The 24,652-nt window shown below is 44.0% G+C and overlaps 1 protein-coding gene across 4 annotated transcripts in view; it reads left to right on the top strand.

The window, feature by feature from the left end:
* The window catches only part of GRM5 (glutamate metabotropic receptor 5), a 370,943-nt gene that overhangs the window by 297,344 nt on the left and 48,947 nt on the right, over nt 1–24,652 (top strand). For all 4 annotated transcript variants that reach the window (XM_030559058.1, XM_030559048.1, XM_030559067.1 and 1 more), the window contains exons 5-6: nt 15,197–15,443; nt 21,658–21,826. In XM_030559058.1, the coding sequence (XP_030414918.1) occupies nt 15,197–15,443; nt 21,658–21,826 (416 nt within the window). The remainder of the gene's footprint in view (nt 1–15,196; nt 15,444–21,657; nt 21,827–24,652) is intronic.

The raw sequence follows: 24,652 nt of genomic DNA, 5'->3' as shown, positions 1-24,652 counted from the left end.
CTGAGCTTCCAGGTGACCAGAGGAAGGTGTGGTATTTGTATCCTGAGCAGTTCCAGAGAAGCCTTCTCTCATTGGGATCCAGCTGGCACCATCCATCTTCCCACTCATAGAATCAGAGTAGGACCGGATGCCTTCAGGAACCACTGTGGGGATTACGCTAGTCACCTCTTTCCTTGGGGGATGGGAAGGAATGTTTCCCTCCCTATCAGTCTGGCTGAGTCAGGATGGGTTTTTTCACCATTCCCACAGTACGCTTGGCAGGGAGGTTCACACATCACAACTTAGTAAATTGAAAAATGTGGCAGGTGTGCAGTGCATCCCTTAAGGAAGCTGCGGGAGGGGGATTCAGGGCTCCTGTGTTTGGTACAGCAGGAAACCAGCCCCCAATAACTCCCATACGAGGGGAGGGCAGTGGGATCCCAGCAAGGGGCTTGCTGTAGCTAGGACAGGAAGTGGGAGGACTGGCCGCAGCACTCTCCAATGGGGGAAACAGTTAAGGAAATAATGATGAACTGCACTATTTATTGCAAGGTACTCCCATATACTTCACGTGAGTAAAGTTGTGGCCAGATTGTACCACAGACACTGTCTCCCGTTCTTCTGGTATGATTAGACAAAGGGTGATATTGATACTTGCTTTCCTTACTAAAATGCTTTGAAGCCTACAGTTGAAAATAATATATTGTTGATGTGTCATATTTATCCTGCTATGAGTGCAGAATTTTGCCCTTAATTTCATCCAGTTAAATATTTTCAGCTCAATAGGAGTTGCATAAAAAATTATTACAGTATCTTCTAGTGACTCCAGTCAAAGGACTCCCAGCTGTATTGGGAGCTGTACAGAAAATTTAAAAAAAAAACACAGCCCCTACACAGAGACCACATAGTCTAAGACAGTGGCAAGAAGATATCGACAAAAAGGTGGGATGGAGGAGGTGGATGAAGTAATAGTTAAAAGAACAACTTGGTGAATAAGCAATATGCTAAGGTCACTACATGAGTGCAGAATTTGACCTATAGTCAACCACTTCATTTTAATGCAGTAATGTCATATTGATAATAATATCTATTCATATAAACAATATATTTTTTAAATATTGAAATAAGTAATAGGAGTTATGGCCAAAATTTGCATATGTGGATGTCTAAATCTGGATTTTGGTACATAAATTTAGTCATCCATGTTTGAAAACTCTAGCCTGTGCTTTCAAATCCCTGTATATTGAGATGATGAGATAGATTCACTCTCACAAATGCGAAATGTATAGATTGTGATGGAGTCCACTCACCACAACAGTGCCTCCTGCTGGCAATCAGAGGGATTAGCTCTGCCAGCTGGAGTGCCCTCTCAAGGTGGTGTCTCTCCCATCATTGTCTTTGCCTGCAGACCAGCCTTGGTCCAACAACCATAGCGTCTTCTTCATAAATCAGACCTCTGAATGTGTCATCATCTGTGCTTTCCCCCTTCCAAGTGTGAAGTAGCTCAGTTCAACAGTCTAGTCACTTCACCAGTTGCAAGTGGGAGAACCCAGGCCTACCCACTACTCCAGGTCCCTCCCCAGGGACACTGTAGATATCAGCCTCCTGAACTTCACTCAATGCTATGTCAATTCCCTGGGTCACTTCCCTGCCCTCTTCTCAGGGTATTCAGCCAGCAGCAAGCCAGGAGCTCACTCTTGCTCTCCTGGTCCCTCCAAGCAACTGCTCTGTTCAAGGTGCTCCCCTTCTTGCAGCCAACTAGGAATACAGTCCTCATTCCTTTGGCTCTCCACAGCAACTGACAGTCTCTGGCCTTGCAGATCCTTTTATGCGAGTCTGCTGGGCCTTGACTGGCTGTCTGTGCAGCCTCCCTCCACTTGACTGCTTCCCATGCAGCCTCCCTAGGCTCCTTGGAGGACTCACCTCCACTGCTCCTTTCTGCGACAGGGTATGGCAGGCCTCCAGGAGTATGGCAGGGTATGACAGGCCTCTTCCACTCCAGTGTGGGGCGAACACCCCATCACAAGATTCATGAGTGATGCTAGCCTTGTAGATCTCATTTTATAGTAGGCAAAAAATGTACACAGTCATTGTTACACAGTCACTATTTATTAGGGCAGGAGGAAATTCAGTGAGTCATGCAAAATGAAAATGTGATGATAAAGTAAAGAGCACATGAAAAACAGCCCCAAATGAATATAGCTTTTCTTCTTTCATTTCTATTAACTTCTGATAAGTTTCCATGTCTTCACATATACTTTGACTCATGTTGACATTTTAGCATCAAGCCTTTTTTTATGTGCAGATTGAGTATATTTACCTAATCCAAATGGGTGCCACTTCTACTGCTGTTGTTTAGTACATTGATTTTCTGCCCAGCTAGAACACTACTGAAAGGGAGAAGTTTGCAGACTTATCTGACTTCATGCTCAATGTTATCAATTCTGTGTCACAGGAGAATTGATGTGAGCCACCTAAGTAGACTGAGGGTCAGAGCAAAGGATTTAAATTACACCTTTAACTGGAGACTTTCCATAGCCCAAGAACACTTGAGATTTTACAAGAATTGGAGTGTGCTTCCCCTCTGGCACCAATCAGATGCTTTTGATTAACCAAGGCCCCAGTTCAGCTAGGCAATTAAACATGAGCATAGCTCTAAGCAGCTGAGTAATTCCACTGAAGTCAATGAATGTCCAACACCAGCACCATGTCACAAGAGGTTAATCCAATCCCTTGATGTTATATAACTTTAGACCTTTGCAGCCTGAGTATATATGAGTGTCTCCCTCTTTCACAAAAGAAAATACACACACAGAGTTCCAAATTCCTAGGGCCTTTTCTCCCTAGCAACAATGTTTTCCTAATACATCTCCTCTCTAGGCAAACTGAAACCTCACCAAAATAAGTCATGTGGTACAATCCTGGATGCATGGAAGTTAATAACAAAACTGCCATTGACTTCAATGGGTCAAGGAATTTATCCATTGAATTTACCAATCTGTTGTTGTCAGTCTAGAGGCCTCTAATATGGGTGCTTATGGCTCAAACAGTTACTGTTTTGTTTATTTATTTGTATTACTGTAGCACCTAGGACGGCATTGTGCTAGGCACTGTACAAACCCAGAGCAATAGCATGGCCTCTGCCCCCAAAATCTCATGGTATAAGGCAAGAGACGACTGATGGATCAGACAGACAAATTGGGGAATACAAGGAAACAATGAGACAACATTGCCTCATTATGATAACCATTGGTCTCACCACACCAGCTGTCTGCTGTCAAGTTTTTTGTAGGCATCACAGTGAAGACACTTTGAATGAGGCTATTGAGGCCGCTTTGCAGATGTTTACAGAGTGCTCCTCCCATGCATGAGGAGCAGCATGGGAGAAAGCACAAAGGTGTTTGTTGGAAAATTGAACAAGTGGGTAACGGAGGCTGGGATCATTGATTGATCAGAGGTGGGAGTTGGCATCTTGATAGTGAATGAGAGTTGATGAAAGATAGGGTGGGGATAGGCCATGAATAGCCTAGAAAGTGAAAACAAGGTAGCTTATGTCTGGTGTGATAGAGAAGAGAATGGAGGGATGCAAAGAGAGGGATGACATGGTCAAAGCAATGAATTAGGAAAATCATCTTTGTACCAGCATCCTGAATGAATAAGAGCAAGGCCCCAGAAGATGAGAATATCTTTCCATTAATGATCAAACTAGTTAACTCTTCACTACCTAAAAAAAAAGAGATGGAAATGCCCAAATAGCAGAACTAAAACTCGAAACAGTTTTCTACCACGATTGCTATAGAAAGCACAGGCACACAAAAGCCAAATGCAAACATGTCTATGGTGTTCACTGAAAATCAACTAGCTGGAATGGCAGATACTTAACAAGGTTGAGAGGACTCACCAGTTATGGGAATTCAGGTCCAGCCACAGTTGTTGTCAAATCTGGTCCCCTTGATGTTGGAGTTCCATCACACATTGCTTTTTTGAGGCTTTTTGATATAATGTTGGAGTCAAATGTAAATATCATCTTGTTACATTGCAGAATTGAAAACATATGTTGGCTAAACCCCAAAACAAAAAGCCAAAGTTGGTTTTACATGGCTAGGCCACAGCCAGCATGGGCAGGTCCCAGTCCCTGTCTGAGACTGTGCCTCTTAAATTTCCCTCATTTTGAGGGACATCGCTCATTTTAGCTGTCTACATTCTACACTAATTTGGCATGTCCTCACTTTTATGGTTAATTACTCATATCAGAAATTTAAAAAAAATAATCGGACTGAAATGATAGAAGAATCCACTTCGGTTTTTAAAAGAGTGAATTTTAATTTTCCTCCATAAATAATTTTTGTGTCCTTCAGTCTGGCGCTTTGGCACTCATTCCATCCCACATTTGGGCCTTGGCAGGTTAAGATATGTTCTAGCCTTAGAACTGATTAGAAACGTGCCCAAGCCCACATTTCAGGGACCCTGTTAATTCTCTCAAAATTCAGGAGGGTGGTAGGTGTGGTTCAAATCCAGAGGTTTTCAATTTAACTCATTACAAAGATGCAGGGCAGCTACAAAGTTTGGCTCCAGCTCTGAGGTTTCCCAACATTTGGAGGCATTCTGATCTGGGACTTTAATGCAAATAAATCTCCATTTTTTTAGAATCGCTCAGAGAAGAAAACAGCCTGCAGTGAGGAGTGCTATAGACAGTGCTGCACCTGACTGGAGAAAGATGCTTGTGGTGTTCCTGGATTTAAAACATTAATAATTCAGTCTCTTAAACAAATTTATTTTTCCTGCTACAGCTGCTTATTTCCAAATTCTGCAAACTGCTCTGAACGCTGACTTCAAAGATAACACTCGTTTTCTTCCACCCTAACTCTCCCCATCTCCCTCCTTTTATGCATGCTGGTATCCTTTGATATTGTATATTATGATTTGATTCCTTACAACATCATCATTCCCTATTTCTCTCCCCATGGACTACATATCCGAACTTGAACAACTCCTTGGAGTATCTAATGTCATGGATTAGGTAGATGGAGTGTCTCTATCCTTAATAACAAATGTAAACTGTAACTAAATGGATGTAGGTCCTATAATGTTTCTTATCTGATGGCTTACTTAGACCAATTTCTTTAGCTTTTTGTTTCAGCAGTATATTTTCCCTAGTGTAGAATTTAAGGACTTCATGTGGTGTTTTGCAAATGCAGGAAATTTTCAGTATAAAGGCCCAGATTTTCAAAGATATTTAGGCATCTAAAGATGGGATTTTCAAAAGTGCCTAAGCAAATTAGGTGCTTAGTTCCTATTGATTTCAATAGCCTGCTTAGGTGATTTTGCAAATCCAGTTAGGCACCTATTTGCACATCTTTAGCTGCCTACATATCTTTGAAAATCTGGCCCCTGATTCAAAACCCATTACAATCAAACTGAAATCCATGAAAAGAGTCGTTTTGTTGGGGCAGGTCTTAAATGCAAATCAGGCTGTGAATAACACAAGTAAATATTCGTTTCATGATACAGTTGGTGGTGGTGTTGGGGTTGTTTTAAAGAGCGTGTTTAGCCTTTCAGCTTTACGGAACTCAGTTTCTTTGACCATAAATCAGAATGGAAGATCCGCTCTTCTGGACACAAAAGCATATTAAATGTATCACCAGGAATTCCCTTCAGTCCCAACGAGTGAAAATTAGAGCTGGTCAAAAAAAATTCTCAGTGGAACAGTTTTCCACTGGAAAATGCAGTTTTGCTGAAATCAAAACATTTCTCATGACTGTTTATTTGATTAAATTTTCAAGAGAAAACATGTAAAACATCATTTTGTCTTTCTCATTTCAACTTTTATTGTACAAGAATGTTAATATTCTATTATATTTATATATTATAGAATATAATCATTTGACATTATTCAAATTAAACTTTTCAGTGTTCCTAAAGCAATATTGGGGGGGGGATTTCTATTCTGTGACAGAATTTAAAACTGAATTGCAGGGGAGGGCATATTTGCTTTTGTACAGTGCCTAGCACACGGAGGCCCCATTCTTGGTTCATCTCGAGGCACTACCATAATAACAGGATTCATAGTAAATTCCTGTTACTAACCCACTAACTTAACATGAACACAATATAAAAACAATTTGATTCATATTTAAGGCTTATTTGTTTTGAAGGAGACCCTTGAGAGTCCCTCATTTTTCCCCACCTAATTCTTTCCACTTAAGCATGCTCTATCATAGCAATAATTCTTACCAAGGCTTAGAGGGATGGGCCTAGTTCCAGAACCACTCAAAATGACCTTTCTCATCCACCAGAGGGAATGCTCAAGAGGGATGCAAAGTGCGTCATTGCATCAGGCCTAAGCAAGTTCTTTCTACAGTGCTTCCAGTCCTTGCTGGCTGAAAAAAGTTAAAAGCCAAACTGATTATCCACACATGAGAGCACTGAATACCATCAGGTTGGCTCTTCTTGCTTGTTTGATTTTTTCCTGTAGAGTTTAACCAACTGTTCTCACCGTGAGTGAGACAGCAGGAGATTCCCCAGATTGGAGCACCAGGGAATGCAAAATCAACACACGTTTGTTTTCTTCTTTTTAAATTCTTCCTCTATATGAATGCACAAGACAGAGCAAGTAAATCCTGAAAATCATGCAGCGTGTGCCAGAGTGTACATTCATGTTTATGTTCCATTCAAAGAGAATGGAACTTAAGTACATGCTTGGAAGTTTTAACTGTATGCTTAAATGCTGTTCTAAATGGGAATTGATTTAAGCATCTGCTGAAGGGCTTTCCAGAATCAGGGCCTAATACCCAGTTCAGCAAGGTATTTAAGCATGTGCCTTACCTTACATGCACAGTCCCACTGAGGAGAGTGGGAATACCTATATGCTTAAAGTTAGGCATGTGCTTAAACAATGCTTGGTCAACTGGCCTCAGATCACTTTAGACTTTGTAAAAGAATTAGAGATGCAGGCCAAGTACAAATTTTCCCAAAGTTTGGGAATATTCTGATTTGGGACTTTAATGCAAACAAATCTCCATTTTTTAGTGTTTCGGTATTAAGAGAATTTATTTCCTTCCCTTTGGTTTTTAGATTTTCTCTAACTACAGAGCCTTGATGTATTGCAGACCAACAGACACATGCTGTGGGGCAAATTTGCTGCTCTGTGGCAAGTGGAAGCAATCGCATGTAATGATTGCTTTCCCCAGCTGCAGAAACCAGAGCACCTAATTCCCTCAGATTTCCTTTGACAATTGCTAGCAGGTTCTATGAAGAGCTAAGCAGCCTCATTACAATGTATCAGGTGAACTGAGTGAGATCAAATGTGTAAAGAAAGGCTGGGTAATAATTCTATAAAACAGCAGCACAAAGCCCAATAACTAGAGTTCCTACAACTCAGAGTAAAGTTATTACATTTTGAAGCCATCATTAGTAATAAGGCAGGTGGAATATCATTTTAAAATAAATATTGTTGCTGATGCACATCAGATTCATTATATCGGTCACTCTAATTAATAGCACAGTTTGTGAGCTGTTAAGTTTGAGGCTGAATAATTGGATAAAGTTGTGTGCATTGTAATGTAATACGCTTGTTCAATTTTCCACTTAATTTCGATTAATGTGGATTTTACATGTAATCTATTGTTACAGTTATTACGCCTATTATTTTTAATTAGGGAAAAACATTTCCTCAGGAGAATGAAACAAATAATTTGCAGGTTTAAAAAAAAAACATAGTCATAGACCTAGGAAATTTGGTTTTCAGAGAAGTTGAGTGTCCACCACTTCACCCAACGTTCATAGGAGCCGTGGGAGCGCAGCACCTCTGAAAATCAAGACCAGAGATTAGAGAAGAGAAAGATCTTTTACATCACCTTGTTCATCTTTTGACCAGTGTGAAATGGTTTTCAATGAAAAAACAGTTTTATAGACATATTTTCCCCCTGGTGAACTTTTGCACCACTTCTACATTTTAGACGTGATTAAGAACTAGATTGTAATCCTCTCATCCTGCCCCAGTAAGGGCCGAGCACATTGGTGCACTGCCCAACAGCAGGGAAGGAACCAAACTGTGCTTCTCAGAGCCACAATCTGGCCCCTGTTTCTCCAAGGTGGATGAAATCTGAGCTAGTTCTTTTACTAACATGTGGTTGTAACCAGAATAGTGACTGTTTGGAAAAGATATTGTAGAGCTCATTGTTTATTGTCACTTATGACTGCCCACTTCACAGTTATTCCCATTACATATGAAATTGCTAGCGCCGAGTTCACCGCTCCTGCTTCAGGCCCACTGACAGCAATTCCAGGCCCCAGGGCAGAACAGTCAATGGGCCCCCACGTGTGGATGCGGTCCGCCTGACATTTGGGCGGTACTGCGCCTGCGCTGGTTGGTGCCCAGCGAGCTGCTGGCTGCATTGCTGGGCACGCTCTTCCAGCATGACCAAGGCTTCCATATGCCCGCCCGGTAGGGTTGCCAACGGTCTAATTGTGCAAACCCAAAGACCCTTGTCCCACCCCCTGCCCCACCCCTTCCCTGAGGCCATGCCCCTGTCACTCTCCTTCTCCAAAGCCCCACACCCTGCTCACTCCATCCCCCCTTCCTCCAGCGCTTACTCTCCTCCGCTCTCACTCACTTTCACCATGCTGGGACAGGGGGTTGGGGTGTCGGAGAGGGTGTGGAGTCGGGCTCTGGGAGGGAGTTTGGGTACGGGGTGCAGGCTCTGGGCTGGGTCAGGGGGTTGGGGTGCAGAAGGAAGTAAGAGGGTTGGCGCTTACCTCAGGCGGCTCCCAAAAGCGACCAGCACACCCCTACGGCAGCAGCTCTTAGGTGTGGGGCCTAGGGAGTCCACTACCTGCAGGCACCGCTCCCGCAGCTACCCTTGAACGCAGTTCCTGACCAATGGGAGCTGCAGAGTTGGCACTCAGGGCGGGGGCAGCATGCAGAGATTCTCTCCGCAGGGGCCACAAGGATGTGCTGGCCACTCCCGGGAGTGGCATGGAACGAGGGTGAGCAGGAAGCCTGCCTTAGCCTTGCTGCGGTGCACTGCTGGCAGCAGCGGCCAGGGACCCCCGGGCCCTTTTAAATTGTCCAGGCCCCTGGGCAATTGCCTGCTTTGCCGCCCCCCCACCCCACCCCTGTCTGCAGGCCTGTCCTGCTGTTTCTGCCTCTTCTATATTCATCAATGATAAAGATAGCTGGAATGTAGCTGACAGTTTTGCTGATTTTACACAAGGCTTAGTAGCATCCAGTCTACTCTCCCTTGGCTGTATCAGTGCTGCCACTAGTAGGTTATAAAGGAAACCCTGTAGGGTACATCTCAACGTGACTATGACTAAAGCAGGCCAAAGGACCAAGCTTAAAAGGAAGGAAAAAAGTTAAGCAACCTGACGTTCAGCATAGTTAATGTATGTAAGCTTGCATAAAATGCTGAATAATGGAAAAACAGATAACGCAATGGGACACAATGGGGAATTATAAGATCTTGGAAGATAAATGAATGGATGCTGAAGGTTATTAATGTCATCTAACGATAAATATACTCTGGATATAAAGACTAATGAAAATGAGCAGGATATGCAAGAAGTAATTTAAAAACAATAAAGGAGAGACACGTATGAAAGATGAAACACCAGGAAGAGGGAAGCAGCAGAAAGATAAGGGATTAAGGTAAGAGATTAGTACTGCATACTAGAAGTAAAGCAATAATGACAAATGAAATCTTAAATTAATGCATTTTCCAGGGACATTAAAATCAAGAGGTCACTAAACCACAGGAACATAAGAATTGCCCTTCAATTGGTCTCACTAATAGTTAAACATTTTCTTAATGCAGCATGAGTTTTTATCTCCCCTCCAAGACTTTTCTATTGTTGCATTAATTGTTATATTCTCAGGGAATATTCTTGTCAGCCACATACATGCCCAAACCCTCTCTGAGGAGAGATAGTGGCAGAGCCAGGTTTTGCAATGGGAGGGGTGGGGTAATGAGTCAGTGTTGATGCCACTTTCCATTATACCTTTTGGCTTATTAATTTCATACATGTTGTCATGCCTGATGGATCCACCACAAACTTAATCTCAATTTAGTGTGGCGGGGGGGGAGGGACGGGGGTGGTTAGTGGGGGCAGGGCTGGAAAGCAAGCCTCCTGCACATTCACCTGGCAGGAGTGACTCTTATTTTATGGGACTGGGTCTGGGTCCCCACTCTGGACGTTGCAGTCCGGTGCCCAGGATCGCAGTGCCTTTCAGATTTGGCCTGGCTGCCCCTAGGTCATGAAGAGAGAGGAGCTGGGCCCAGCCCTATGAGACAGGAATCACCACTGCTAGGCGAGTGCAGAACAGGCTGGTTCTCCAGCACCATGTGAAAAATCATGTTAGATTCCTCCTTTTGTCAATTGGACAATATACCTAAGGGCTGCTGGGCCAGGCGGGGAGGTTGGGGGTCAACAATGGAACTAATTGTGTGCTTAAAATTGATTGGAAAAAAGCAAATATAGTGCCCATTTTAAAAAGGGAGAAAGAGAACCCGGGGAACTACAGCCTCACTTTGTTCCCGGCAATATCATGGAGCAGGTCCTCAAGGAATTAATTTTGAAGCACTTGGAGGAGAGGAAGGTGATCAGGAACAGTCAACATGGATTCACCAAGGGCAAGTCATGCCTGACCAACCTGATTGCCTTCTATGATGAGATAACTGGCTCTGTGGATATGGCAAAAGAGGTGGATGTGATATATCTTGACTTTAGCAAAGATTTTGATATGATCTCCCACAGTATTCCTGTCAGCAAGTTAAAAAGTATGGATTGGATGAATGTACTATAAGGCAGATAGAAAGCTGGGGGAGGGGTAGCTCAGTGGTTTGAGCATTGGCCTTTTAAAGCCAGAGTTATGCGTTCAATCTTTGAGGGGACCACTTAGGGATCAGTACTTGGTCCTGCTAGTCCAGCAGGGGGCTAGACTCAATGACCTTTCAGGGTCACTTTCAGTTCTATGAGATAGGTATGTATATATATATTTTAAGCTGGCTAGATTGTTGGGCTCAATGGGTAGTGTTTAACAGCTCAATGTCTAGTTGGCATCCAGTGTCAAGCAGAGTGCCCCAAGGGTAGGTCCTGGGGCCAGTTTTGTTCAACATCTTTGTCAGTGATCTGGAAGATGGGATTAATTGCACCATTAGCAAGTTCTCAGATGACACTAAACTGGGGGATAGGTAGATATGCTGGAGGGTAGGGATAGCATCCAGAGTGACCTAGACAAATTGGACGATTGGGCCAAAAGAAATCTGATGAGGTTCAGCAAGGACAAGTGCAGAGTCCTGCACTTAGGAAGGAAGAATCCCATGCACTGCTACAGGCTGGGGACTGACTAGCTCAGCAGCAGTTCTGGGATTATATAAACAAGAAGCTGCATATGAATCAGCAGTGTGCCCTCGTTGCCAAGAAGGTCAATGGCATATTGGGCTGTATCGTAGGAGCATTGCCAGTAGATTGAGGAAAGTGATTATTCCCTTCTATTTGGCACTGGTGAGGCCACACCTGGAGTATTGCATCCAATTTTGGTCCCCGCACTACAGAAGGGATGTGGAAAAGTTGGAGAGGGTCCAGCGAAGGGTAACAAAAATAATTAGGAAGCTGGGGCACATGACTTATGAGGAGAGGCTGAGGGAACTGGGGTTATTTAGTCTGCAGTTGAGAAGAGTGAGGGGGGATTTGATAATAGCCTTCAACTACCTGAAGGAGGGTTCCAAAGAGGATGGAGTTAGGCTGTTCTCAGTGGTGGCAGATGACAGAACAAGGAGTAATGGTCTTAAATTGCAGTGGGAGAGGTCTAATCTGGATATTAGGAAACACTATTTCACTAGGAGGGTGGTGAAGCACTGGAATGGGTTAGCTAGGGAGGTGGTGGAATGTCCATCCTTAGAGGTTTGACAAAGCCATGGCTGGGATGATTTAGTTGGTGTTGGTTCTGCTTTGAGTAGGGGATTGGACTAGATGACCTCCTGAGGTCTCTTCCAACCCTAATCTCCTATGATTCTATGTTCTGGAAATGGATGAAAATCCAAGTTCACTGTATGGGAATCTTTCAGGAAGTGCAGGTTTGTGTTTGTTTTGGCTGCAGTCTTCTGGTGTGGAGCCTTCCAATCCTTCTAAGCTACTGTTTGGTCTGCTGCCTGGCACAGATTTTAATTCAAAAAGAGGCAGCAAAACAGATCCAGGAGCCATTACCTAGTATATTTAAAATCTTGTTAAAGGGGGAAAGTATTGATTGAGCTGGGCCGGTTTCTTAAACAGATCCTAAGTCTCTTTAAATGTGTTAGGTACTGAAGTATTTCATGAGTCAAAGATTTGGGTTTGATACTCATTCCTGAAATTTAGTCAGTTCATTTTTATGACCTTTCACTATGTGGATACAGAATCCCCTGTATAGAATGTGTCTGAGCAGAGTGACCAAGTTGGCCAACTTTCAAATTTTATTTATTTATTTAACCAGAGTCAGGTTTCCTTACAAAAGTTTTCTTTGTAAAGTTGAACATTCTTTCTAACAGAGAAGGATCACATTAATTTTTTGAATTAGTAACTTGTCTCTTGTGAAGGGACAGATGAGTTAACCAGGGGAGGCCTGGCCAGATCCTCTCATCATTAACCATGTGGACTGCAGGAAGAAGAGACAGGCACTATTATTTCAGCTGTACACCACTGGAGATCCACGTAGGCTGAAGTGATGCTTTTGCAGGCAGCTAAACTCGCTTTAGGGTTGCTCTGCACTTGCAGTTCAAGGGATAATCTAGGCCATTATCTACATGTGAGGCCTAAAACTAGAAATGTGTGTCTCTTTAACGCTGTTACCAGACAAATATTCTACAGGGTCGACTGACAGTTAGATGCTCCTTTCTAGTTGCACATATCCTGTTAACTTCCAGACCTTCTGCCAGACATAGGAAGGTTCAGTTTTGAGTGAATCACAGAAGCCGTAATCCTGAAAGGTTCTGAGTGTTCACAACTCCCATAGATTTCAAGAGGAGCTGTAGTTGCTTAGCATCTCACAGGACCAGGTAGCAGGATGATGTTAATAAGATCACTTTGCTGACAGAATATCAGTTTGCCAATTCCACTCAAGATTTCATTTCCATAGTAGCATTTTGGGTTGTAGTCAGGGGTGGCATGTTTGTAGAAATTTTGGTGGTGCACAGAACCTGCCCAAACTCAGGGCTCAGGGCTAAGGCAGAGGATCAGGGTGTGGGGGTGAGGGCTCTGACTGGGACTGAGGATAAGGTGTTTGGGGTGCCGGAGGGGCTCAGGGCTCAGGCACAGGGTGGAGGGTGTGGTGGGGGGGGTGAAAGCTCTGACTGGGGGCGTGGGCTCTGGGATGGGGCAGGGCTGGGGATGAGTTTGGGGTGCAAGTAGGCTGCTCTGGGACAGGGGACAGAGAGGAGGACTCCCCCTAGCCCTTTCCCTGCTGCCAGTAGCAAGCTCTGGAGGAGGAGCCCCCCTTTCCTGTCCCCACCAGCAGCACTGTCACTGCATGTACTCCTAGGGCCCCTCTCAGGTCCAGGAATCTCCCTTGCCTCCCCCTTGGTGGATGCCAGCGGATGCTGCATGCGCCTCTTCCCCTGCTGTTGTCCCTGACTGTAGCCTCACTGGGGGTGAGGGATGGGGCTGCCTCCTTGCCCAGCATGGGGCAGGAACAGTGACTGTGGATTTGGCGGGGGATAGGGGGCTGTGCTGCTGGAGGGTCCTGCCAGAAAAGGGAAGGATTTGAGGGGGAAGGGCAGGCTCACAGCAGGGCCGCCCGGGGGGGGGGAAGTGGGGCAATTTGCCCCGGGCCCCGCAGGGGCCCCTAGGAGAGTTTTTCGGGCCCCTGGAGCGGGGTCCTTCACTCGCTCCTGAGGCCCCGGGAAACTGTCACGGGGCCTGAGTCCCCGGAGCTTCTTCCGCTCCCCACCACCGAATTACTGCTGAAGGAGGACTGATCTTCGGCGGTAATTTGGCAGCAGGAGGTCCTTCTGTTCCGGGACCCGCCGCCGAAGGGCCCCGAAGACACACGATGGGAACCCCCCGCCGCCGAATTACCACCGAAGACCAAGCTGCACTTCAGTGGCGGGTCCCACTTCGGCGGTAATTCGGCGGTGGGGGGCCCCCGCTGTGGGTCTTCGGGGCACTTTGGCGGCGGGTCCCAGAGCGGAAGGCCCCCCCCGCCACCGAATTACCACTGAAGTGGGGGCCCCCCACCGCCGAAGACCCCAGGTCCCCGGAATCCTCTGGGCAGCCCTGGCTTACAGTCAGTGTGCCCTGGCACTGGAGAAGGGGGCGCTAGGACACTGCGGCAGCAGTTACTACAGGGAAGCAGCGTGGAGGAAAAAGACAGAGACACTCTGCTCCAGGGCCTGGGAAAGGCAAGCAGGGGGAAGGGGCAGCAAGTCGGGGCCATGGGACACTCGGGAGGGGGGGCGCAGGTCAGGCTGCGGTGGGGGAGGGCGCCCTGGTCCCAAATTTTGGTGGTGCTGGGCCCCGGCTCTGAATATTGCTGGTGCCCGAGCACCACGTGGGTATGGAACTTGCAGCCTATGGTTGTAGTGGATTTCTCAATTCCTTGCATAAGAAGGCCGTATTGGGTCAGACCAAAGGTCCATCTAGCTCAATATCCTGTCATTAGACACTGGTCAATGCCAGGTGCTTCAGAGGGAATGAACAGAACAGGTAATCATCAAGTGATCGATCCCCTGTCACCCGTTCCCTGCTTCTGGCAAACAGAGGCTAGGGACACCATCCCTGCCCATTCTGGCTAATAGCCATTGCCTGACCTATTCCCCATGAACTTATCTAGTTATTTTTGAACCCTTGGTTTCCCCATAAATCCAGAAACACAGAAGATGATACATAACGTTCCTATTACATAGGCACCCTCCCTGGCACACCAGCCACAAAGGGCTGCATCAATTAGCTTTGAGGTCAGTGGGAAGATTCTCATAGACAGTGGTCACTTCCAGGGAGCTTCAAAGTATTACAGTATGCTTTAATAGATCCATACTCACAAAAATATAGGGTGAAAGACTGGTAACCGAAAATGAAGATGCACAGGTTCTATTGCTTCATTGAGATGGAGACCAATGAGGACCTGTTCTCTCCTCCCTTTAGGGTTTTTTAATACTAATAATGGATATGCAGCAAAAATGTTTGAAGATTCATCATGTTTCTGTCTATGTTAATAACTAAACTTTGTGCTGTTTCCTAACAGGCCAGTTGACTCTCAAAGCGCAACATGTTCAAGATTCTAAAATGGGATTCGTAATCAATGCCATATATTCTATGGCATATGGTCTTCACAACATGCAGATGTCACTATGCCCAGGCTATGCAGGTCTCTGTGATGCCATGAAGCCTATAGATGGTCAAAAACTCCTGGATTCCCTCATGAAGACTAACTTCACTGGGGTTTCTGGGGAGGTGATCTTGTTCGATGAGAATGGAGACTCACCAGGAAGGTACTGTAAATATTTATCAGAAAGTGCAATGCCAGATATGCTTCTTTGTTATTTACTCAGGATTTTAATCAGAGGGCATCCCCAACAAGATGCTCACTCACCAAGGGAAGGGCTCCAGGTTGACTGTGCTCTTTACTCAGTGAGGCAATGTGGTTGCCAAGAAGCCCTGTCTCACTGAACGTGCACTGAGTAAAACATGGCTCTCCATGTGCAAACTAATGCATCATATAGAGGAGGAAGGATTCTAAAGACCTTGTTACTTAAAAACATAGACCTGCTTTCTGTGATCTTTCAGCCCAGTGATAGACACATTATTAAATCTAGCTCTAGTTATAAAGTTTGGGCAATATTTTCTTTTCAGGTATGAAGAAGAAGGCTTTTTAGCAGGGTCTACCTCTATTTCCTAGCTTCTGATTTGTCTTCTAGCTGGACTGGTCCCTAGTTCTTTCAGGACTCAAGCAACTGTAGTTAGCAATAGTGGGAGAACAGATCAGAACTCATCCCCACCTCTTCCTATCTTAAATATCTACATTAGAGTTGCCAACTTTCTAATTCCAGAAAACCAAACACCCTTACCCTGTCCATGCCCTACCCCTTCCCGAGGCCCTGCCCCTTCCCGAGGCCCAACCCCCACTCACTTCACTCTCCTTCCCCCACCCTCTCTCACATGCTCATTTTCACTGCAAGGCCCAAACAGGCATATTTATTGTTTTGACTGATGTATTATGCTAAGTTCAGGTTTCATTAAGGTTACAGGATGCGAGAGCTGGCAGCAAAATTGTCCAAAAGGGTAATTTAAAAAAAAATAAAATTTCACAGAGGTTTTCATGATTCTTTCCCTCCTCTCTTCCCATTTTTAGTAACCAGCTCCATGTTTTTTTGTTCACTAAAGTTATTGTGATTTTATGTGTGGAATTAGGACCACACATTCTCACAGCTGCAATGGATCCATTAATGACTCACTCATGAAGCCCAAATACAAATCCGTAAAGCACAACCACAGAAATGCACCTGTCCAGATACCTATATAAATAAATCTGTAGCAACTGACTCCCACACCTACATGCAGATACACACACATATTCCTGTGTACACATCTAGCATGCGCTAACACATATACAGTATTTCCACATTATTTGATATCACAGTTGTTGTTCAGTGCCTAGAGACTAAACTAAGATCAGAGCTCCAAGGTGGTAGGTGCTGGGCATGCACATAAAAAAAGAGAGTCTGCAAGACAGAGTTTATAATGTAGCTAGACAAAGGTGGGGAGAAATGTATGATACATTGGCTCTTCTGCATTTACTAGTCAACAACTTTCATTTTTTAAGAAATAATACATATCTTTTAGAGTTTCCTTCTCTTTTAAAAACTCATCATGAAATGAATACACACATATTTTATGTCATCAATTCTTTTGTGGGCAAGCCAGCAGAAGGAATAAAAGTCAAAGTTAGTCTGCAAATTTTATTCACGCAGGTATCCACACATGTGGCAAGACACACACCTCCCTACACAAAGTCTCTTACACACATACAATGCATGAATCACACACTTGCCTACACAGAGACACTTGTTCATACACTTTCCCAGAGGCTGCCTAAATCACCCAACTGGGAAGGGAGGAGAGTGGGCTGGAGGGGAAAAGATGGGGGTGGGGGTGGAGGAGATAGGGTGACCAGATGTCCCGATTTTATAGGGACAGTCCCGATTTTGGGGGCTTTTTCTTATATAGGCACCTATTACCCTTACGTAAATATGACAGTGTGGCTTGGCTTTATGGCCTCATTTTTTGCCCACTGTCTGCAACAATTTTAATTATCAGTTTAAGCACTGAGTAGTCACTAATATTTTTATAAATGCTTGTGGTGACTACATTGCACTCAGCTTCACTATTTTGAAATTAATTGATCATTTACTTTCATTGTCATGTGCTAATGTCTTGTGCAATCTTGTTCTGTACAATTAAGATACTCAGTGAGGGAAAGGTTGTTAGCATAACCTTAAAAAAACTGCACTGCTCTCCAAGTATGTTGTTGCTACTGAGGATATGACTATACTACCTGCCGGATCGTCGGGTAGTAATCGATCTATCGGGGATCAATTTATCGCGTCTCATTTAGACGCAATAAATCAGTCCGCAAATCGATGCCCATACTCCACCTCGGCAGGAGGAGTAAGCAGTGTTGACAGGGGAGCTGCAGCAGTCGACTCGCTGCTGTGAGGACGGCCAGGTAAGTCGAACTAAGGTACTTCGAATTCAGCCACACGAATAGCATAGCTGAAGTTGCGTTTTTTAGATCAATGCGCCCTCTTCCCCAGTGTAGACCAGCCCTGAGTAAACACTAAGGCCTGGTCTACACTACGCATTTAAACCGCATTTAGCAGCGTTAAACCAATTTAACCCTGCACCCGTCCACACAATGAGGCCCTTTATATCAATATAAAGGGGTCTTTAAACCAGTTTCTGTACTCCTCCCTGACGAGAGGAGTAGCACTGAAATCGGTATTGCCATGTCGGATTAGGGTTAGTGTGGCCGCAAATTGATGGTATTGACCTCCGGGCAGTATCCCACAGTGCACCATTGTGACTGCTCTGGACAGCAATCTGAACTCGGATGCACTGGCCAGGTAGACAGGAAAAGCCCCGCGAACTTTTGAATTTCATTTCCTGTTTGCCCAGTGTGGAGCTCTGATCAGCATGGGTGGTGATGCAGTCCCAATTCCAAAAAGCGCTCCAGCATGGACTGTGCGAGAGATACTGGATCTGATCGCTGTATGGGGAGACAAATCTGTTTTATCACAGCTCCGTTATGGAAGATGAAATGACAAAGCATTTGAAAAAATCTCCAGGCTATGATAGACAGAGGCCACAGCAGGGACTCAATACAGACAAAAGGCTTGACAAGCATAACGGAAAGCAAAAGAATCAAATGGACGCTCATGGAGGGAGGGAGGGGGGACTGAGGACTCCAGCTATCCCACAGTCTCCGAAAAGCATTTGCATTCTTGGCTGAGCTCCCAATGCCTGTAGGGTCAAACACATTGTCTGGGGTGGTTCAGGGTATATCTCATCAATTTATCACACCCCCATGAAAGAAAAGGGGAAAAAATCGTTTCTTGACTTTTTTCAATGTCATCCTATGTCTACTGCATGCTGTTGGTAGGTGCAGTGCTGCGGCACTGAACAGCAGCATCCTCTCCCCTCCCCTCCCCAGTGGCAGACGGTACAGTACAAAATGACTGATAGCCATCCTCATCATCCTGTGAGTGCTCCTGGCTGGCCTCGGTGAGTTCGGCCAAAGGCGCCTGGGTAAAAATAGAAATGGCTCCCGGTCATTCCCGGCAGATGGTACAGAATGGCTGGTAACCATCTTCATCATAGCAACTGGGGGCTGAGCTCCATCAGCCCCCCCACTTATGTCTAAAAAAAAGATTCTGTACTGCCTGGACTATCATAGCAGCGGGAAGCTGGGCTCCTCTCCCTCGACACCGTTTAATGTCCTGCCTGGACTATCATAGCAGCTTGAGGCTGCCTCCGCCTCATTTAATCTTACTAAAAATTCAGTGTTTCTTATTCCTGCATTCTTTATTACTTCATCACACAAATGGGGGGATACTACCATGGTAGCCCAGGAGGGTTGGGGGAGGAGGGAAGCAACGGGTGGGGTTGTTGCAGGGGCACCCCCTAGAATGGCATGCAGCTCATCATTTCTGCAGGATCTGACACGGAGCAGCTGTGCTCTCTGGTTCTCTGGTACACTGGTTCTCTAGTACACTTGCCCCATATTCTAGGCACGACTGACTCTATTTTTAGATAAAACATAAAGGAGGGAATGACCCGGGGAGTCATTCCCATTTTTGTCTTTGCGCCCCCGACCGACCTCAGCAAAGGCCAGCCAGGAGCACCCATGACAGCAGCAGATGGTACAGAATGACTGATAACCGTCATCTCATCGCCAATTTACAGTGGCATGGCAGACGGTACAATAGGGATGGTAACCGTCTCTGCTACCTTGCAAAGGCAAATGAATGCTGCTGTGTAACACTGCAGTACCGCCTCTGTCAGCAGCATCCAGTACACATACGGTGACAGTGACAAAAGGCAAAACAGGCTCCATGGTTGCCATGCTATGGCGTCTGCCAGGGCAATCCAGGGAAAAAGGACACAAAATGATTGTCTGCCGTTGCTTTCACGGAGGAAGGAATGAGTGACGACATTTACCCAGAATCACCCGTGACACTGTTTTTGCACCATCATGCATTGGGATCTCAACCCAGAATTCCAATGGGCGGGGGAGAGTGCGGGAACTATGGGATAGCTATGGGATAGCTACCCACAGTGCAATGCTCCAGAAATCAATGCTAGCCTTGGTACGTGGACGCACACTGCTGAATTATTGTGCTTTGTGTGGCCGCGTGCACTCGACTTTATACAATCTGTTTTACAAAACAGGTTTATGTAAAATCGGAATAATCCTGTAGTGTAGACATACCCTAAGATTACTAGGCTAGCAGGAGGGATGATTCAGTGATTAGTGTTCTATTCTGGGACTTAAAAGGCTTGGGTTCAAGGCTTGGCTATCCCACAGGCTTCCTGTGTGACCTTGGGAAAGCCACTTTGTGCCTCAGTTCATCTTTAAAAGGGGCTAACAGTACTTTCCTACTTCACAGGGATGTTGTGAGGACACACACTGAAGACTGTCAATCACTCAGACAGCACAGTAATGGGAACCATAGAAGAACCCAAGATAGAGCTCTCAGAGATTAGAGAACAACATTTTTCCTTTTTTATTGTTTCAGTTAGTGCATTTGGCAGCACTTTGTGTATAGTCTGTTTCACCATTTCCCCTACTAGGCAGTTGTCAGTCAGTTTTTCCTGTATTCTGTAAGGATCTTTCACACAGCAACAGGGGAGAGAAAAACTTTGTTTAAAAAATGATAGGATAATAGGCTTATAAAACTGCAACAAGAGGCAGGGGAGACTCAGTGGTCCACGTAGCACAAGAAAATACATTTAACTTTTTTTTAATTGATTAGATTTTGATTTGATAGTGCTCCTTTAAATTGAAAAGATTTTAGTGGAGCAAAAGATTGTATCTTTTGTATCGTATTGTATTATATGTATTGTATATTTTGTATCACTAAATTGAAAAGATTTAGTGATTACAAAACTACTCAAGATAGTTAAGTCCCAGGCAGACTGTGAAGAGCTACAAAAGGATCTCACAAAACTGGGTGACTGGGCAACAAAATGGCAGATGAAATGTAATGTTGATAAATGTAAGGTAATGCACGTTGGAAAACATAATCCTAACTATACATATACAATGATGGGGTCTAAATTAGCTGTTACAACTCAAGAAAGAGATCTTGGCTTCACTCTGGATAGTTCTCTGAAATCATCCACTCAATGTGCAGCAGCAGTCAAAAAAGCAAACAGAATGTTGGGAATCATCAAGAAAGGGATGGATAATAAAACAGAAAATATCATATTACTGCTATATAAATCCATAGTACACCCTCACCTTGAATACTGCGTGCAGATCTGGTCGCCCCATCTCAAAAAAGATATATTGGAATTGGAAAAGTTTCAGAAAACGGCAACAAAAATTATTAGAGGTATGGAACAGCTCCCATATGAGGAGAGATTAATAAGACTGGGACTTTTCAGCTTGGAAAAGAGGTGACTAAGGAGAGATATGATAGAGGTCTATAAAATCATGAGTGGTATAGAGAGAGTAAATAAGGAAGTGTTATTTACTCCTTCTCATTATACAAGAACAAGGGGCCACCAAATGAAATTTATAGGTAGCAGGTTTAAAACAAACACAAGAATGTATTTTTTCACACAATGCACTATCAAGCTCTGGAACTCCTTGCCAGAGGGTGTTGTGAAGGCCAATACTATAACGGGGTTCAAAAGGGAGCTAGATAGATTCATGGAAGATAGGTCCATCAATGGCTGTTAGCCAGGATGGGCAGGAATGGTGTCCCTAGCCTCTGTTTGCCGGAAGCTGGGATTGGGTGACAGGGCATGGATCATTTGATGATAACCTATCTGTTCATTCCCTTTGGGCACCTGTCATTGGCCACTGTCAGAGGACAGGATACTGGGCCTGATGGACCTTTGGTCTGGCCCAGCATGGCCGTTCTTATGTTCTTAGTGACTGTATCGTAAACTCAACTGTTTGTTCATTTTGTGTTTCAAAAGGTATGAGATTATGAATTTTAAGCAAATGGGGAAGGATTACTTTGACTATATCAATGTTGGAAGTTGGGACAATGGTGAATTGAAGATGGATGATGATGAAATATGGTCAAAGAAAAATACTGTAATCAGATCGGTCTGCAGCGAACCATGTGAAAAAGGCCAGATAAAGGTGAATAGGGTGCTTTTCGATTGTACTGATGTGTTATTTGCATAGTCTTCAAATGTTACCTAGAATGTTTGTCAAAATCTTCAACCCTGAGAACCTAAAGTTACGACCTTAAAAATAGTTTTGTCGCCTAAATAAAACGTGCAAGAAGTTGTTTATGTGATTACTGCTTCTTGCTGCTCTTTTCCTAATTGTCTCATTATTTTCTTATACGCCCTCATTTTCTGTATCCATCTGTTGCCTTCTGTTTTATACTTAGATGGTAAGTTCTTTGGGCAGGGATCATCCTTTTGTTCTGTGGTTTTGTACAGTGCCTAGCACAGTGGGGTCTCAATCTCTGATTGGGGCCTGTAAGAACCAGCCCAAAGCAAATAAACTCATAATAATTATCATCATTTAGGTGCTAAAATCTAGATTTAGGAACATCACTTTTAGTCACCCAATTTTGAAATGTTTAACCTTAGCTCTTAAGAGCCCTTAATTTCTTCTTATTAACAATAATACACTAAACACAGGAAAAATCTTTCATTTATAATTAATAATATGTTTAAAGGAAAATCTCATGAAAAGGTAAGTAAGCTAGCTGGATTTGCTAAAATCACAATCTGTTTTGCTTAGGGACTGTCATGTTCCTATTTTCATTAGCGGTCTGCAGTCTGCAAGTTGTGTTAATCTATAATTAAGGGGGCAAAGTGATGTGAATCAGGAGTAACTCACTGAAGCAAAAAGAGAATCAGGCCATGGTCTGCAATAACAAGAAGTGCTTGGGGGGGTTGAACTTAGTGATCTGGCTTCAAAACAATCAATACGTGTGGTGAACAGCATCACTGTACAGAGATAGGCCCAGGTCACAAGTTTTAGACCTGGATCTAAACCTTCTGAAATTTCAGGATTGTTTGGATCCAGGATTTGGTTAGTACCTGACTCTACTCTTCACCATAGATCCTAATTCAGCAAAGCACTTAGAATGTGCTTAAAGTAAAATGTTCTACACCAGGACCCATATCTGTAATCTTCTTTCTTTTTACATTTGATTGTTGAATATAAATCCCAAATTTTTGTTCATGGACAAAAGCGCATGTGCTAAAATAGAGGATGAGGCCTGGCTCCATTGAATGAAGTCAATAGAAGTTTTACCGTTGACTTCAGTGGAGTCAGGATTTGACCTAGGGAATCTAGACGCACACAAAGCAAGTGTCCCATTATTTAGCAGCATCCAGCATGTCCCTTCCTGCGTGGACTCATGCAAACCAAAAACAGTACAGCCCAGAACACCTGAAATATTCTGGAGACATCAAAACTCTTTGAAGAATCACAAGAATGACCTGCAGGAGAGTGGCCTGGGGAAAATAACTGCAGTTGAAAAAAGGATGAGATTTAGTTAAATAGGGCTGGATAAATTGGGGGAGGAGTTACAATGGCATCAACTGTAACTGATGCAGTCGGATGTTAAAGAAATGGACAGTGAAGCAGCTGAAAAGTCCATTTAACAAACACATCAACAGAGGGCTTGATCTTGATGTTTGCTAAGAGATTTTTACCCAGTCCTATGGGAGTTGTTCCCAACCCTTCACAATCAGAGGAAAGTTTTTGGAAATCTTCCAGTCTGTTTTCTCATTTACTTATTTCATCAGATGATTTTGTCCTTTAAGAATCTAATGTAAACAACCACCTCTTTTTGTAAACTCATTCAAAGCCATTGAAGGAGATTTCTTTCCCAGGTTTCTGAGCTATACAACAGCCTTGCAGGACTTTGGTTGACTATGCTCCTTTGCATTTGATTAAAATCCCAGTCCATGACATTTGCTTGTGAAACCAAATTCTGAACTGATCCCTACTGAAGAGTTAAAATCCATGTGCATTTTATATAACAACCTGGTATATGGATTGTGCCAGCTCTTTCTCAGACCCAAAGTCCAGAGTTTGGTCTGGAGACCAGAGGCCTAGCAAATAGTGATTAGTTAAGAGAAAGCTGGGGTAAACAGATAATCTTGTTTTGCTAAAAGAGGCCTGGTCAGCAAATTGCCAGGTGATGGAGCTAAGAACTAAATAATTCTGTCTTATTCAGAGTTGCAAATTGAACAAAGGATCCCTGTTCCTATTGTGTCAGTCTCTTCTTTAGGGACCGTTCTTCCCACAGATCCAACCTTGAGTTTATGAAAAGTTGGCACATGTCAATGTAAGATATGGCATCCTTCCACCTCTCTTCCCAGGGACCAATGCCTGCCTTAAGACATAAGGGGGACCATCATTATTGTCATATACTTTCACTATTTCTTTGCTTTAACCCCTGGGAATGTACCTGTTGGACAATCAAAGGAGTTGCTCCATTCCTACGGACCCCAAATCAGAATTCAACATATATATTTTATACTAATAACATTTCATCAAAGTATTAATTAAATGTTAACTTGCTAACTTGAGACCATGAGCGGAGACATTATGTAATCTTTTAACCATTGGCAAATGTGCTATCTTGTCTTGCTGCAAAACCGATCCTGGGGTGTGGAACTGCCTACCCCGTCACTTTTCTTTGCCCATGGAAAATCTATATATTCTATTGTAATCGATTGATTGACACTGTCTCTGAGCCTAATAAGCAAGGTGACCCTCCGCCAGCGCTGTGTGTAATAAACTTCTATGCTTGACCTCTACATGGTGTGGATTTATGTCCTTCACCTACAAAGGCGAGACAAGTCAGCCCAATGCTGTACTTGGTAGTATTTGTTTAAAAACAAATAGAACGTGATGAGCACGGACACTGAGAATACTTTATCTCAAAGAGGAAGGGACTTTCCCATCACCCTTGGCAGATCGCCAGGGATCACA

The sequence above is a fragment of the Gopherus evgoodei genome, chromosome 1 (genome assembly GCF_007399415.2).
Source record: "Gopherus evgoodei ecotype Sinaloan lineage chromosome 1, rGopEvg1_v1.p, whole genome shotgun sequence".
Classification (NCBI taxonomy): Eukaryota; Metazoa; Chordata; order Testudines; family Testudinidae; genus Gopherus; species Gopherus evgoodei.
Note: the sequence above shows the minus strand (reverse complement) of the source record. Positions and strands in the feature narration are given on the sequence as shown.